At 43.2% G+C, this 14,355-nt stretch overlaps 1 protein-coding gene across 1 annotated transcript in view; it reads right to left on the reverse strand.

The window, feature by feature from the left end:
• LOC144691873 (cilia- and flagella-associated protein 47-like) overlaps window positions 1–14,355 on the reverse strand; it is a 647,761-nt gene that overhangs the window by 241,645 nt on the left and 391,761 nt on the right. The window contains exon 45 of the mRNA XM_078560450.1: window positions 9,730–9,873. Coding sequence (XP_078416576.1) covers window positions 9,730–9,873 — 144 coding nt within the window. The remainder of the gene's footprint in view (window positions 1–9,729; window positions 9,874–14,355) is intronic.

Genomic DNA, 14,355 nt, shown 5'->3' on the forward strand with positions numbered 1-14,355 from the left:
TATACATCATGGAAAGCTAAATGTGCCTTTCCCAAATTATTTCCACAAATAGGTTTGTGTGACTGCAATAGCTTTTCCAAATCACCTTGACACTTGCTTAGAAGGTAACTTAGTATTTCATTTAAATTTTCAAGCACCCCCTCATTATCCAATTTGATTAGAGAAAAATCAATTTCAGAGTCCTGCACTTCTACCTCTTTCTCATCGTCCACCATCACTAATGCCTCTTTTTGTTCGTCTTCCCTGTCAAAGTACTTTTTAAGCATAGTTACTTGACACACCCTCTGCTTCTTTCTTCTATCTGGAATATTTATTAAATAATTTACTTCACTCAATTTCTTTTCAATCCTGAAAGGTCCACTAAATCTTGCATTTAATGAATCCCCCAGAACTGGTAACAAAACTAATATATTCTCTCCAGAAACAGAACTTCGAATTTTAGCCTTCTTATCTGCTTTCACTTTCATCACTTGCTGTGATTTTCCTGTTACTTGACATATATGATAGGTTCTACAGAATTTGACTACATCCCTTTGCAATCCTGGCCAAAAAAAAACCTCTGTATCTTTTCCTGTGTTTTCCTAATTCTTAAATGTCCCCCCATTGGAATTTCATGAGCAATCCTCAGAATCTCATTTCTACATTCTAATGGAAAACAATCTGATGCACCTCCCTCCAGCTTTCATTTGCTGAGACGTAATCCGATCGCCATTTTCTCATTAATATATTCCCTCGAAGATAATAAAATACTGGAATACATTTTGCTTCGGCTTCTGAATACGCTTTCTGATATAACTGTTATAAATTGCAAATCATTTTTCTGTAACTCCACTAACCACTTTGAGTTAAACACTTCAACAGAACTATCCTGCATTCCTTCCTCCTGAACAATGTTATCAATTACAGTGCCACCTAATTGGATTTCGACACCTTCTTCTTGCCTTTGAACTGCCTGCTTATCTTGTTTATTTTGTTCTTCCCTATGGGCTTTTGATCTTGTTATAACACATTCAGGAAACAATCCAGGTGTTCCTTCTGCAGCACTTCTGTTAAAAACACATCTACAGGCTGCTCAACTACAATAGGCATCATCCACATTTGTGATCCAGCTATATCATTACCCAGAATAAATTGAACCCCTGCAATGGGCAATTTTTCCACCACTCCAACTATAACGTCACCATTCTTCCATCTGCTCGTTAAATTTACCTTCCACAACGGAATAAATTTAGCATTTCCATGAACCCCACTTATTATTACCTTCTCCTGCAGCACTCCCTCTGAACAACAAATATCACTATCCCACAACATTAAGGCCCCTGTGTCTCTTAATATTTTAATATCTTTACCTACTCCACCCTGTAAACATGGAAAGGCTTTTCTTTCACATATCTTTATCTTTAAACATTTCTGTGACCTGCTCCCCAGAATTCTCTTGAGTAAACTGTAAACACATTCTCACTTCTTTACAAAAACAACAATACCTGGCAAATACCTGAAATACTTCTTTACATTTCACTGATTCTCCCTGTTTCACCTGTACACAAACCATTGGTTTCTCCTGTGCCTGAACCTCAGAACCCACAGTACTTTTACTTCCAGAGCTTTTCTGTACCCCAATAATTCCTACAGATTTTTCCTGCAACCTCCAACACATTGACTTTGTGTGCCCCACTTCATTGCAATGAAAACACCTAAATTTTTGAATGTCACTTCTACCTTCAGCACCTTCCTTTTCATTCTGAGAAAAAACTTCCTGGGAACTTCCAGCTACTCCTTCTCGTCCCTGTTACCTGCCTTTCTTTCACCTTCCCACTTTTTTATCCTTTTCCAATTTGAAAGGGTGGCAGAAAAAAGGTTTAGTTCTATAAACTAACTCAATCATCAGCTATCTCTGCTGTTTGTCTTACAGAATCAACCCTCTGTTCCTCCACATGAGTACTCAATACCAAAGGGATTGAATCTTTAAATTCTTCCAAAAGAATGACTTCCCTAAGAGCTGCATATGTTGCCTCTATTTTTAACGCCCGTATCCACTGGTCAAAATTACTTTGTCTTACTCTTTCAAACTCAATATAAGTTTGCCCAGGCTGTTTTCTCATACTCCTAAATTTCGGCCTGCATGCTTCAGGAACCAACACATATGCACTCAAAATAGCTTTTCTCACCACATCATAATTCACCGACATTTCTTCTGAAAGCGAAGCATATACCTCAAGCCCCCTACCTAATAACTCAGATTGTAATAATAATGTCCAGTTTTCCTGTGGCCATTTCAACTGTTTAGCTAGCTTCTCAAATGAAATAAAGAATGCTTCAATATCTGTTTCCTCAAACTTTGGAAGAGCTTGTACAAATTTAAACATATCCCTATTGGGTTCTACTCTAGAGACAAATCCTTCCTCACCTACTGAAGTCTCCTTTCTAACTGCCAATATTTTCGATTGGAATTCTCTCTCTCACTCTTCCTCTTTTCTCCTTCTCCATCTTTGCAATTTCTAATTACTTTTTAAAATCCATTTCTCTGTCCTTTGCTTCTAATTCAAGCTTTTTTATTTGCAACTGAAGTCTCACTACCTCCAGCTGTGACTCACTAATGTCAGGTTTCACTTCCAGCTGTAGATGCTATGCTATACTTTTAACTATATCAGATTTCCTAGCTCCTGCAAGTAACCCCAATTGTAACTTAACCGTCAACTCTGTTAACTTACTTTTGGTTATTTTCTCCAACACACTGAGAGTTATCTCCTCTACTCCCAGGCAAGTCTTAGCAATTGCTAAAGCCATCTTGCAGTCTCACCACCTCTAAAATACCTCACCAACTTCTGAATTCAAAGAGCCTCTCGTACTCATAAGCTTTACGATTCACCAATTCCTAACCAATCGAGGAATTAGAAATATAATTTATCCTGGATAAGCCCCCAGTTGTTATGACCAATGCAGTTGGTAAAGCGGAGTTATTTAAAAATCCCAGAGGGAATCTTTAAACAACCGTCATAATCAATAATTTTAAGTGTTGTGTCTGAGATGCAGCTCTGAACTCAGGAATCAGACCACTAGTTCTTGAGGTTTTACATTAACTAGATGAAACAATTTATTAATTTACACAGGTTAAAATATATGTACATGTGGCTACAAATTACTACTGTCATAACTTTTAACAAATTCCCAAACTAATCTCTATTAAGGCAACAGCAACCCATAGACTTAACCAAAACACCAGGCAAAGCATTTTCATCTTACGAATTCAAAACGAGGTTATTTTCACTGTGGAGCCAGATGGAGGCTTGCAACTGCCTTTTGATCTTACATTACCTCTGCCTGTACACCTGAAAACTACTGAAGTAATATCTACCAGCCCCATTGAATGTTAATTCTCAATGTATCAACAACCTCTTTGAACTTCACCATTTAACAATGAAATCCCTTTCATAATGCCAATTTTATTAGTAATATAAACATATTGCTTGGAAAAACTCAGCAGGTCTGGCAGCATCGGCGGAGAAGAGTTGACGTTTCGAGTCCTCATGACCCTTCAACAGAACTGTTCTGTTGATGGGTCATGAGGACTCGAAACGTCAACTCTTTTCTTCTCCGCCGATGCTGCCAGACCTGCTGAGTTTTTCCAGGCAATTCTGTTTTTGTTTTGGATTTCCAGCATCCGCAGTTTTTTGTTTTTATAAACATATTGCTTGATAGCTGTTAGAAAAGCGTCAAGTTTTCACTGCACTTCTTGAATGTTCTATTCAAAAAAATGCAAATGCAACCTACTTCTCTGTTTACATCTCAAACTAGCACATATCAAAGCACCCAAACTAGCTGGCTTTAATCCAATTAAAACACACCCGCAGACCAAACCTCTATTTTAAAAGAAAAATATTTTCCAAAATGTTATATACATTAATAGCTTCATGACACCTGTCATTGTTGAAGTCAGCTGGCCTAATTCCCAGTGGGCAGAATAGTAGTCTACAGTAACAAGATAATCAGTTCCTGCTATAGTGAAGAAGTCTACTCCAAGCTTCATCCAAGTCTGCGATGTCATACGTCATCAATGGCTCTCTAGCTTGTTTAGCTAGGTACTCATTACAAGCACTGCACTGACTGATGTGGTCTTAATTTCATTTCTCATGTTTGGCCAGTAGAGCCTTCCTCAGACTTGATTCAATTCTTTGATAGTTTGCATGGATGTGCTTCAGCATCTCTCCCCTCATCTCCTTAGAGATGATGATTCTATTTCCTTTGTACAAGGTGCCATCTTGGGCTGTCACTTCATCTCAGTAATGCCCTATATGCTCTTTTTACCACATTTGATGCTCTCAGGCCATCCTATCATCACTACTTCTTGCAGCAGTTGGAGAGTTGCAACTTTTTGGATAGTTTACTTGATTTGAGCATGGCGCTTGTCTGTCAGATTCAATGTCTCTGCTGGGTTGATGACTTCTGTTGTAGTATCCTCAACTTTCTTCATGGGGAGTGCTGCTCTTAACAGCATGTAAGTAATATACATCTGTTTCCCTTGCTTGTATATCACATTCAGGTGATATCTGCAAATGAAGTAACATTCTTTGCAGACGCTTTGGAGCAGATAGTAGCTGTTTGAGGAAAATGCTTTGAAGTGGCATGTGGTCGGACGCCATTGTTACTTTGTCTCTTCCAAGCAAGTATTGATGAAAATGTTCACAAGCAAAAACAATACCCAGACACTCTTTCAATCTGAGCATAGCATCTTTCAGTTTGCCTTCACGCTCTGGATGCAAATGCATCTAGGGTGGTAAAGATCTTTGCCTTGGTAAGTTGTGGCAAAATTCCTTTGATGGTTGGCAATGGGGTTGAGATCTCTTCAGTGCTTTATTTAGATCTTTTGAGTTTAAGCACACTCTCGGATTTCCAGGTTGTTTCACTGCTAATCCAGTCTGTAGGAGTTGTCACTTTCTTGATTACTCCCTTCTTTTCCAGCTCTTTTATCTTGTTTTTTATGCTGGATTCAAGGGCAGCTGCAACTCTTCTCAGCTGATGCTGAATTGGTCTTACACTCTCATCAACTTCAAGGTGATATTCTCCAGGTAGACATCCAAACCCTGTAAACACGTCTTTGTGCTCCTCTAGGATCTGTTCAGCAGTCAATAGTTGTGTGTGTTGCAACATGTTGTAAATCTCTGTTGGCACGTTTAGGGTTACCAGTCCAAGCTTTAGACTTGCTCCAGCTGAGGTGAGTGGCCGTTATGATCCGAAACTCCGGATCTTCATTCTTGCCATTGCATTGGGCTCTCAGGCTAATTAGTCCTCTCGGTATGAGTATCTAGCCTTCATTTAGTCTCAACCATAGTTTAGAGGACTTCATGTTTGGATCGCCATGTTGAGCCACTTTGCACAGGTCTGTGAAGGGCATGATGTTGCATGATGCACCAGTGTCTATCTGACACTTCTTGTTCACTTGATGCTCTCCTTCTGTGGCCATCATTCTAACAGTCACAAACCATTTATCACCTATAGGCTTTACGGAACCAACCTGTTGTGTGGTGTGTAGTACTTCATCAGACTCTTCTGCTGATATCGCTCCAGTGGCCATCTGTACAGGATTGTTTTACTTCTTTCCAGCCAAATGCTTGTGTACGAAATGATTCGGCTTCTTGCAGTTAAAACACTGCTTTTCCCATGATAGACAATCCTTCTTTTCCTTTGTATGATGTCCTCCGCAGTATTTGCATCCTGCCCTTTGTCTGCGATTGCTCTGCTCTTTCAGCCTGCAGTGTCTCTCAGCATAAAGTATCTCCTGGTCTACTCTGCTATACATGTGCTGAATATTACAAGCTCCGCACATTTCAATTGCTTTCTTGAGAGTAAGTTTCTCCTTTCTCAGTAGACTTGCTCTCACTGCAGGGTCTTATGCCTAAGAGCATTCTATCTTTAATAAGATTATCTTTTAGTTGCCTGAATTCACATTATTCTGCAAGCTTTTGTGTTACTGCACTCACATACTGATCAATGGACCCCTCTTTCACCTTGAGCCCTAATGTTGAACACATACCATTTATAAGTTACATTCACTTGGGCTTCAAAACGTGCCTTCAAGGCTTTCAAAATCTTTGTCAAACATTTTTTCTGTTCATCAGCTAGATTTAGGGAGAATAAAATTGATAGCAGTCTCTCCTCAGCAGTATTAAAAGTGTTGCAATCGTATCGGCTCCAGCTTGTTAATCTGTCGCAATCTCGTAGTCTTGCTATTGCCACATCTCTCCTTTCATTTCTACAGGAATGGGGAGAGGAAAATTTACAGCCATTTTGACCCACCCAGTGTTTTACTTGCAGCCTTTGGTTTGTGTTTACTTTACCTTGTCAGTGGCTTTTTTCAGCAGTTTTTAACAGGTTTGAACATTTCTGTGTTCCTTTTTTAGTAGCTGTGGCTTCTGTCCAGCTTTTCCAGATTCCCAAAATTCTATCTCAGCTCCACTTCTGACACCATGTTACGAGCTCAATGACTACAGTCTTTCTAGTCTAATATCTTTATTGAACTGAATGTATGATGGCTGCCTCCACTTCTTCCCTAATGGCAGAGGTCATATGACTATGGCAGCAGATAGGACATGTAGTAATGCTTGCGTTTCAAAACCTAAACAGGCTTGAAGGGCTGACTAGCCTCCTACGTTTCTGTTCTTACATTTCTATTTTCACCTGCATTTGTATGGAAGCATGCTGAGGGCTTGCAGTCTTCCTGCAGTTCCTAGCTTAATCTGCTGAGTAGCCAAGAGGGAAACTTGCCAGAAACTGCAGGGCCCTTCAGCAAATAGATGGATCAGACTCTGATGATATCAGTGGAGCCAGGATGATTTTTTTTAAACCAGAGCCCTGTGCAGTGAAGCCTTTCTCATCAAACCGACCAGGGTGAGGTTTTAATTGGTGCTCCTCCAGTCCCACAGGGAAGATCTTTAATCTCCATGCTTTCTGGTCCCCACCCAAACCCCCTCCTCCAAACATGAAACCCTCCTGAACCCACACCCAGCCACTCACTTATTGGAGTGCTAGCCCATGGTGATAGGCTTCCTCCTGCTCAATATTGCATCTCATCCCCAGCCAGCTGCTGCTTCTCATTGATTTTGGATAAGAGACTGATGAGGTCTGGGCAGATGAGACCAGGGAAATAAAATCTTTCATGCCTCATCCTGCCAAGATCAGGGTGATTTGCAACCTGCTCTGACCAATGCCTCATCGCTCCTGCCCGAAGTTACAATCAGGGATAAGAATGTACATGGGAATGCTCCCCTAATTGGGAACTGCTTAATGGAAGTGGATTTTGTGCTGCCAGGTTGCCAATCTGTGAAATTAGGGCTGACCATGAAAATTGTAGAGATCTCATGATAATTTTTCTTGACATGTAACATTCTATCACCTGCCTGATTTACATGTAATATGAAAATGATCCCCATTACATTAACTGGGTGTAGCATTGCAGTGCTGCCACACTCTTCACATTTTTTTGTCAAAACTAGTGCAATGATAAAAACCACAAAAACACAGTCCTGAACATTGCAATGTCTCTATTTTCACTGTCCTTCTTGAATCAATTCAATTCATGTGTATGCTTTTTCTCTTGCACTCACTCATCAGGACAGATGCAAGAATGCCAAATTTCAAAGAGAGCAACAATTTATACTGCATGAGAATAGGGTGCTGATTGGTTGGCAAATTGACTCTGATTGGTCAAGGCAATCCAATGCAGAATGCACCAGGGAATAATTGTCCCCCATGTTTTTGTTTAATTCAAAATGATGCAATGCCTGGACATGTTCCTTTTGCCTGCAAAGGGCAGGTCACTGTGCATGAATATATGTGGCTTCTAGCAAGCGTAAGTGAGCCAGATTGTGAGCCCAAATGGTATCCTTAAATTGGTTGTTAATGTAATTCTTAGTACATTTGGGATTATTCAGCAGGTGCTGTCCAATTGCAGAATTACACCGAGTGTTAGACATTATGTCCTGAGTTTTGTAAGCACGGGCTGGTTGAGTACAGTCAGTATTCTGCCTATTGTGAACAGCCTAAGGGACATGCTGTTTGATGTGATCCACTAGTTATTGGGACATACAGCCTATGTATCTGGCATCACACTGGCATTGAAATAGAATGACCCCAAATCTCCTACCTCTTGCATCTTTCCAATATGTTGATGATAAATTTGGTATATTTGAATCTGCAGTTGCATGTAAGAATTTCCTTACATACCTTAATGTGCTCCATCCCACGTTCAAATTCACCTTAGAAATAGACAAGTTTACCAAGCTCCCTTTCTTCGATGTGTAGAGAATTCCGCCAATGGGTTCTCTACTACTATCTACCGCAAGCCTAGCTACACTGGTCAATATATGCATTGGGATTCCTACAGCTCCTCATGCTATAAGATTGGCCTTGTCAGCAATCTTGTAAATGGGGCCCAAGCCATTTGCTCATGTTCCGATGACTGGCGGGTCATATCAAACAGCAAGTCCTTTGGCTGTTCACAATACACAGAATACTGATTGTACTCAACAAGCCCATGCTTGCTAAACTCAAAATGTAATGTCTAAGGTTAGAGATGATTCCGTGATTGGACAGCATTTGCTGAACAATCCCAAGTGTGCTACGAATTGCACTAAAAACCAATTTAAGATTATTAGTCAGGTTTGCAGTGTGGCTCATTTATGCTTGCTAGAAGCCACATTTATTCACACACAGGAATCTGTCCTCTGCAGGAAAAAGGAACATGCCCAGGCACTGTGCCTTTATTGAATTAAACAAAAGCATGAGGGGCAATAGTTCCCTGGTGCACTCTCCATGGCAATGCTTCAACCAGAGTCAACTTGCCAACCAATCAGCACCCTTTTCTCAACCAGTGTAAAATGTTGTTCCCTTTGAAATTTGGCATTCTTGTGTCTGTTGCGATGAGTGCAAGGTGGGAAGATGGTGGTGTAGTGGTAATGTCACTGGGCTAGTAATCCAAAGGCCCAGGGTAATGCTCTGGGGACACAGGTTCAAATCCAACCGATGCATCTGGTGGAATTTTTAAAAATCAATTAATAAAATATGGAATATAAAGCTGGTCTTAGTAATGGTGACCGTGAAACTACCATCGATTGTTGTAAAAACCTATCTGGCTGACTAATATCTTTTAGAGAGGGAAATTTGCCCTCCTTAGTTGGTCTGGCCTACATGTGACTCCAGACCCACAGCAATGTAGTTGACTTTTAACTGGCCTCTGAAATGACCTAGCAAGCCACTCAGTTCAAGGGCAATTAAGGATAGGAAACAAACACTGGCCTTGCCAGTGATGCCTACATCTCATGAAAGGATGAAAAGCTTCAATAGCATGTCTTTTTTCAGCAATACTCAAGTTCAATTCATGTAGTTGCCAGCACATTATTTAAGCTATATGGCAATTAAAAGAAATGTCACATTTTTCTGTTAAGCTACATCTACATCCTCAACTGTTGGCCAGATGTTACTTCTTCCCCATTTGTCAACAGTAGCCCATATTTCAGTTGTATAAACCTTGAACACCATCAATGAAAATTCAAGTGTCTTAATAGTTTACTTCCTATCACCTGCAGTAACCCCCACAATGATTCCCCTTGATTATTAATTCAAACATAGAATATTAAAGGCCATTATGGGAGGACTGATTTTACACTGGCAATGGTCTGCCATCAACAGCCTATCAGGGATCCAGCAATACAATATAGAAAAACAATCACCTACCATAGTCACACACTCAAAATTTGGTTTGAACATTAATGGGTACATTGATGTTTCACAAGCCCGTATGTACAGCATTGATGGGCCAAAGAAGTCCTTCCCTTCCAGAATAGCTTTAACTTTCCAGACTTCTTGGGTGTCATTGTGCTGAAAAACAAGTTGTGTACAATGTTTCTATTATGATTCTTCTTACTTAGTTGCCATTTAGAAATGTTTGTTGCACAACAATTCAGGGGGTGCAAAGGTCACATTGTATCTAGATGTTATACTTACACCATTTCATTAATTATAGACCAGCTATTGCGCTTTCTTGCTAACAAATCTCTGAAAATTAACTATTTTGAACTGACGGAATGTAATATGTTTTACAATTCTGGCTTTTTTTATAAAAGAAATGTTACATAATGGCAAAAAAACATGGTAACAAGTATAAAATGTAATTTCGTAAAGTAAACCATACTTGAAGGCTGCTAAGTACACATTTCAGAATGCCAAATGTTGAAACAAAAATAAAAACAAAACATACATTTCAGCAAAAAGTTGGAGATGATGGCCTGTACTCTTCTCCTTCCCTCCAGGAGACCAGTCCTTTATCAGGTCTGGGCTCGGCAGAGGTGAAAAACAAATTGAGGACCTGTTTTCTGTATCCCTGCCTCCCTGCTAATTTCCACTGGCTGGTTCATTGGGCAAAACACTAAAGCCATGCAACCACATTTCCTGCCGTTCGCACTACCAGAATGCTAGATGCAGGTGGCTCCAATTGGGTCCTGGTGTCCAGTGTTCAGAGTTTTCCAGAGGGGTAACTGGAGCAGAACTGGAAGAGGAGTCTGTGTAGATGTTTTCGGAGCATGTCCTTGCACATACCCATCAGCTAGTGAGATTCTGTAAAGAAGGTCATTTTGGTAAATGGACCTCGTGCCAGCCACATTTTCTTCACTGTGGCAGACTCCCGGGGCCTGCTGCAGCCAGCCTCCACTGCCATACAACCAAACTCCTGAGCTCCCCACTGTTAATTGCACCAGGGCTGAAAATATGGCTGCGGTCAGGGGTACATTTTCAGGGCAGTTGGAAATCCTGCTACCAAAAATATGCCACAATCACAGGATGTGGGAGAGGGGACAGAAAACCTTGACCAGTAACTTAAGGAATTATACAGTTTAAAAAGGGAAACAATTTCTATTTAAAACTATAGCATGTAATGGAGCTGGATTAATTAATTTTACTCAAAACAATTCTACTTAATCCACTTATCTGTTGAACTAATTCATTTTGGTACATTAACATTTTCTCCATCTTTTAACATCAGCAAAATTATTTTAACTGAGATCCTGACACTGTATGAAATAGAATTGTGCAAGTATAATGTGATCATTGAAACTTTCAAATTTAATTGTAAGAACTTTGTAAAATGTGGTATTCTGAAAATAATCCTTTTTGCGGAACATGACTACCTTCTAGCCAAGTTAGATGTAGCAGAAATTAAATTAGTTATCACTGGGTAATTTTGAGAATCTTGTTTATCCTGATCATTGAGGCAACTCTGATCATTACAAGATTGAACAAGAGATGTTGACAGAATGCCTCGATCTAATGAAGGTACCCCCACATTTTAGAGTAATCCTTCTGGTGTCCTGGAGATGTATTTTGATGGGGTATGGTCCATCAGCTGGTGCAATGAATTGTCTCCATAAGCTGTGTTAAACACTTTATCAAGGTTATCTTTCCTACCTCCCATCTGAAGAAACAAAACCGGGCAGCCTCTGACCACCAGTTCAAATGAAAACTTAAAGAAATAGAATGGATATAGATTAAAACTAACTGCATCTGAGCATCTCCAGAATTCTAAGCTCAGGGACCCCCTAAAGCAATGTTGCCCACTGTTAACCATACTATTGTCACACAAACAACCCTTAGGGCAGAATTTTCTGACTGGCGGGCAGGCAAAGTGGGAGCGGGCGCGGACCCAATCGCTGCCCGCGATCAGGTCCACACCGCCATTTTACGCGGGCGGGCCAATTAAGGCCCACCCAGCGTGAATCGCAACTCCTGAGGACAGCGGGAGTGAACGAATGGTGGCAGGACTGCAATGACCACCGGGTCCAATGGCGACCCGGCGGCCTGTTTTAAAAAGTTGCTGCAGCCTCTCAAAGGCTGACAAACATGGCTACTGGAAGGGCTCCCCAGAGCGCTGCTGGTGAGTAGGCCAGGCAGGAGGGTAGGGCAGGGGGTCACTGTGCATCTCGTTTTTTGGACGATTGCCTTGCTGCCCTCCTCAAAGAGGTGGCAGCACGGCGGGAGGTGCTTGTACCCCAGGATGGGAGGAAGGAGGCCCCCACATGACCAAGTGTTCCTGAGTGGAGGTGGCGGAGATCATGAGCTCCCGTGACCGTGGTGCAATGGACGTGGATCCAGTGCCGCAAGCGCTTCAACGATCTCTTGCGCTCAGGAAGGGTGAGTACCATGTTGGCATTGGTCACTTAACCCAGCAGGTAGGCTTTCCCCCTGGCGCAAGCACATCCCCCCACTTCCCCCATCACCCCCCCACCCCCCGCCGCCTCACCAAGTCTGAGTGTAGTAACTGCATTGAATCATTAACGGTATGTGTCCTTTGCTGGGTGGGCCAGCAGGTATTGCCCCTGCCTAGGTCACCCTGAGAGGGTGGTGAAGAGATGGGTTCTGTGCCCACAGCATGTGGTACACTAAGACCCACATTACTGTTCTGGGGGCAACCTGGAGGATTTGCATCTAGGCCCAGTGCTGGAACTGTAGGACATTTCAAAGTCAGGGTGATGACATGCTGGGAGGGGAGCTTCAAGGTGACGTGGCACTGATTGACCTGCTGGCCTCTGTGCGCCACATGCTTGTGCCTCCTCGCTATGGAAGGTTAGACCGTGTGGTGCCTAATGTGATGTAGGCAGCATTTGGCTGGGTGGGGGGGGTGAGGGCAGGGGCCAGGCATGGCATCTTTGTGTAGCAGCTGCGGGGTGAAGAGACACTGGAGCCCTGCAATGTCCCACTCTGGTTGGGGTGGGCCGTCCGCGAAGAGAGTCCAGGTACAAGTTGCACGAATCAATGCTCTTCTCTCCTTTTCAGGAGAAGAATTCACATAATGTCGCCAAGCAGGTGAGGACTGGCGGAGGGCTGGCCCAGGTAGTGATGCTTAGCCGGTTCGAGCAGGAGGACCTAGATCTGGAGAGGCGCCATGAGCCCAGGTCCACCGGTGTCAGTGAGGCTGGGGTGCCACGGGCAGGTATGTTTGCCCAGCACTGAGTTCACCATTGTTCTCCCAATAGTCACGGCAGTGCTGAATGTTCAGTGATTGAAGTTTGCAACATGGCTTGACCATTGCTTATGGAAGGATGAGCGCAAAATGATCCGGGGACAGGGATGCACATTGACATTGTCTCCACGTTAACGAATCAAATGTCCTTGTTTTTCCTTCCAGCATCAGTAGAGCAGGGCCGGGAGGAGGAGCAGCAGAGTCCTCCTCTCACACCTGCGGGGCCTGAAGTCTCACCAGCATCAGACCATCTCTGCCAGGCAGGCACCAGCGCAGATACTAGCACCTCGGTGGGAATTAGATCATTGGCTAGTGTCCCGGGGCACAGTGGTGAGGGCACTTCACAGTTGCTGGAGGAGCTGGCAGAGACAGAGAGTGCCCATGGCGCCAGCAGTCGAAGGACCGCAGGGGACCAGGCACATGCTCAGTCGGTGCCTGATGATGTGCCTCTGGAGTCGTCCATGACGCAGCAAATGCAGGAAATGCCGCAGGGTGTGTGGGGGCATTGGGTGGAGATACATGAGGCAATGCTTGGCTTGGTGTCCATGGTGGAGGAGTCTACACGGACCATCGCCAATGCAATGAGCCTCATGGCCAAGTGCCATGCGTCCTCCATGGAGACAGTGGTGACTCTTGTGGAGAGGCTCCTCCAGGAGACCAATCAAAGCTTCCTGGGGATATGCTCAGAACAGCCAGCCCTCACATCGGGTCAGTGTCAGTGTGGGAGATGGTCTGGACACCAAGTTTCCCAGTGCCCATCCATCCACGTGAGCAGGGAGGTCTGAACCAACCTCTCGTTGGCGCAGCAGCTGCCTGTCGTCCCTGCGGGCTCCTCTCAGGGCGCTCCGGATGAGGGCGGCAGCTCCTCCGCCCCTCTGCCAGTGACCATTGCATCCGATGAGGCTGCGACGACTGGGGAGTTGCCAGTTCTGGAACTGGCAGCTCGCTCTGAGGCAGGGCCAGCACAGGCCATGGGCCAGAGGATGGCCACCAAGGTTATCGACGCCAACAGGACAGCAGAGTGAGCAGGCTGTCTCAGATGCCAGTCCAAGCGAGGGGGCGACGTAGCACCCGAAAATGTAAACATAAGGCACCTTAGGCACACCACGGGTTTATCACTGGTGCTTTTGTGTTGGCCTGCAATGAGGTCTTTATGAGTTGGTGTGATGTTGAACACCTTTGTCATTTTGTTCTCTTAAGTTCCTTTTGTTATACCATTAAATTCAGACATGTCACCATGGCTGAGGGTGCCTTTTTTCTTCTGCAGGTGGATGGTTACCAATAATGTTATGAGTGATTTATGGGACATTCAGCTTTATTGGCAAGGCCCTTAGTTAATGTTAGGCAGA

This window comes from Cetorhinus maximus, chromosome 16, assembly GCF_964194155.1.
Source record: "Cetorhinus maximus chromosome 16, sCetMax3.hap1.1, whole genome shotgun sequence".
Lineage (NCBI taxonomy): Eukaryota > Metazoa > Chordata > Chondrichthyes > Lamniformes > Cetorhinidae > Cetorhinus > Cetorhinus maximus.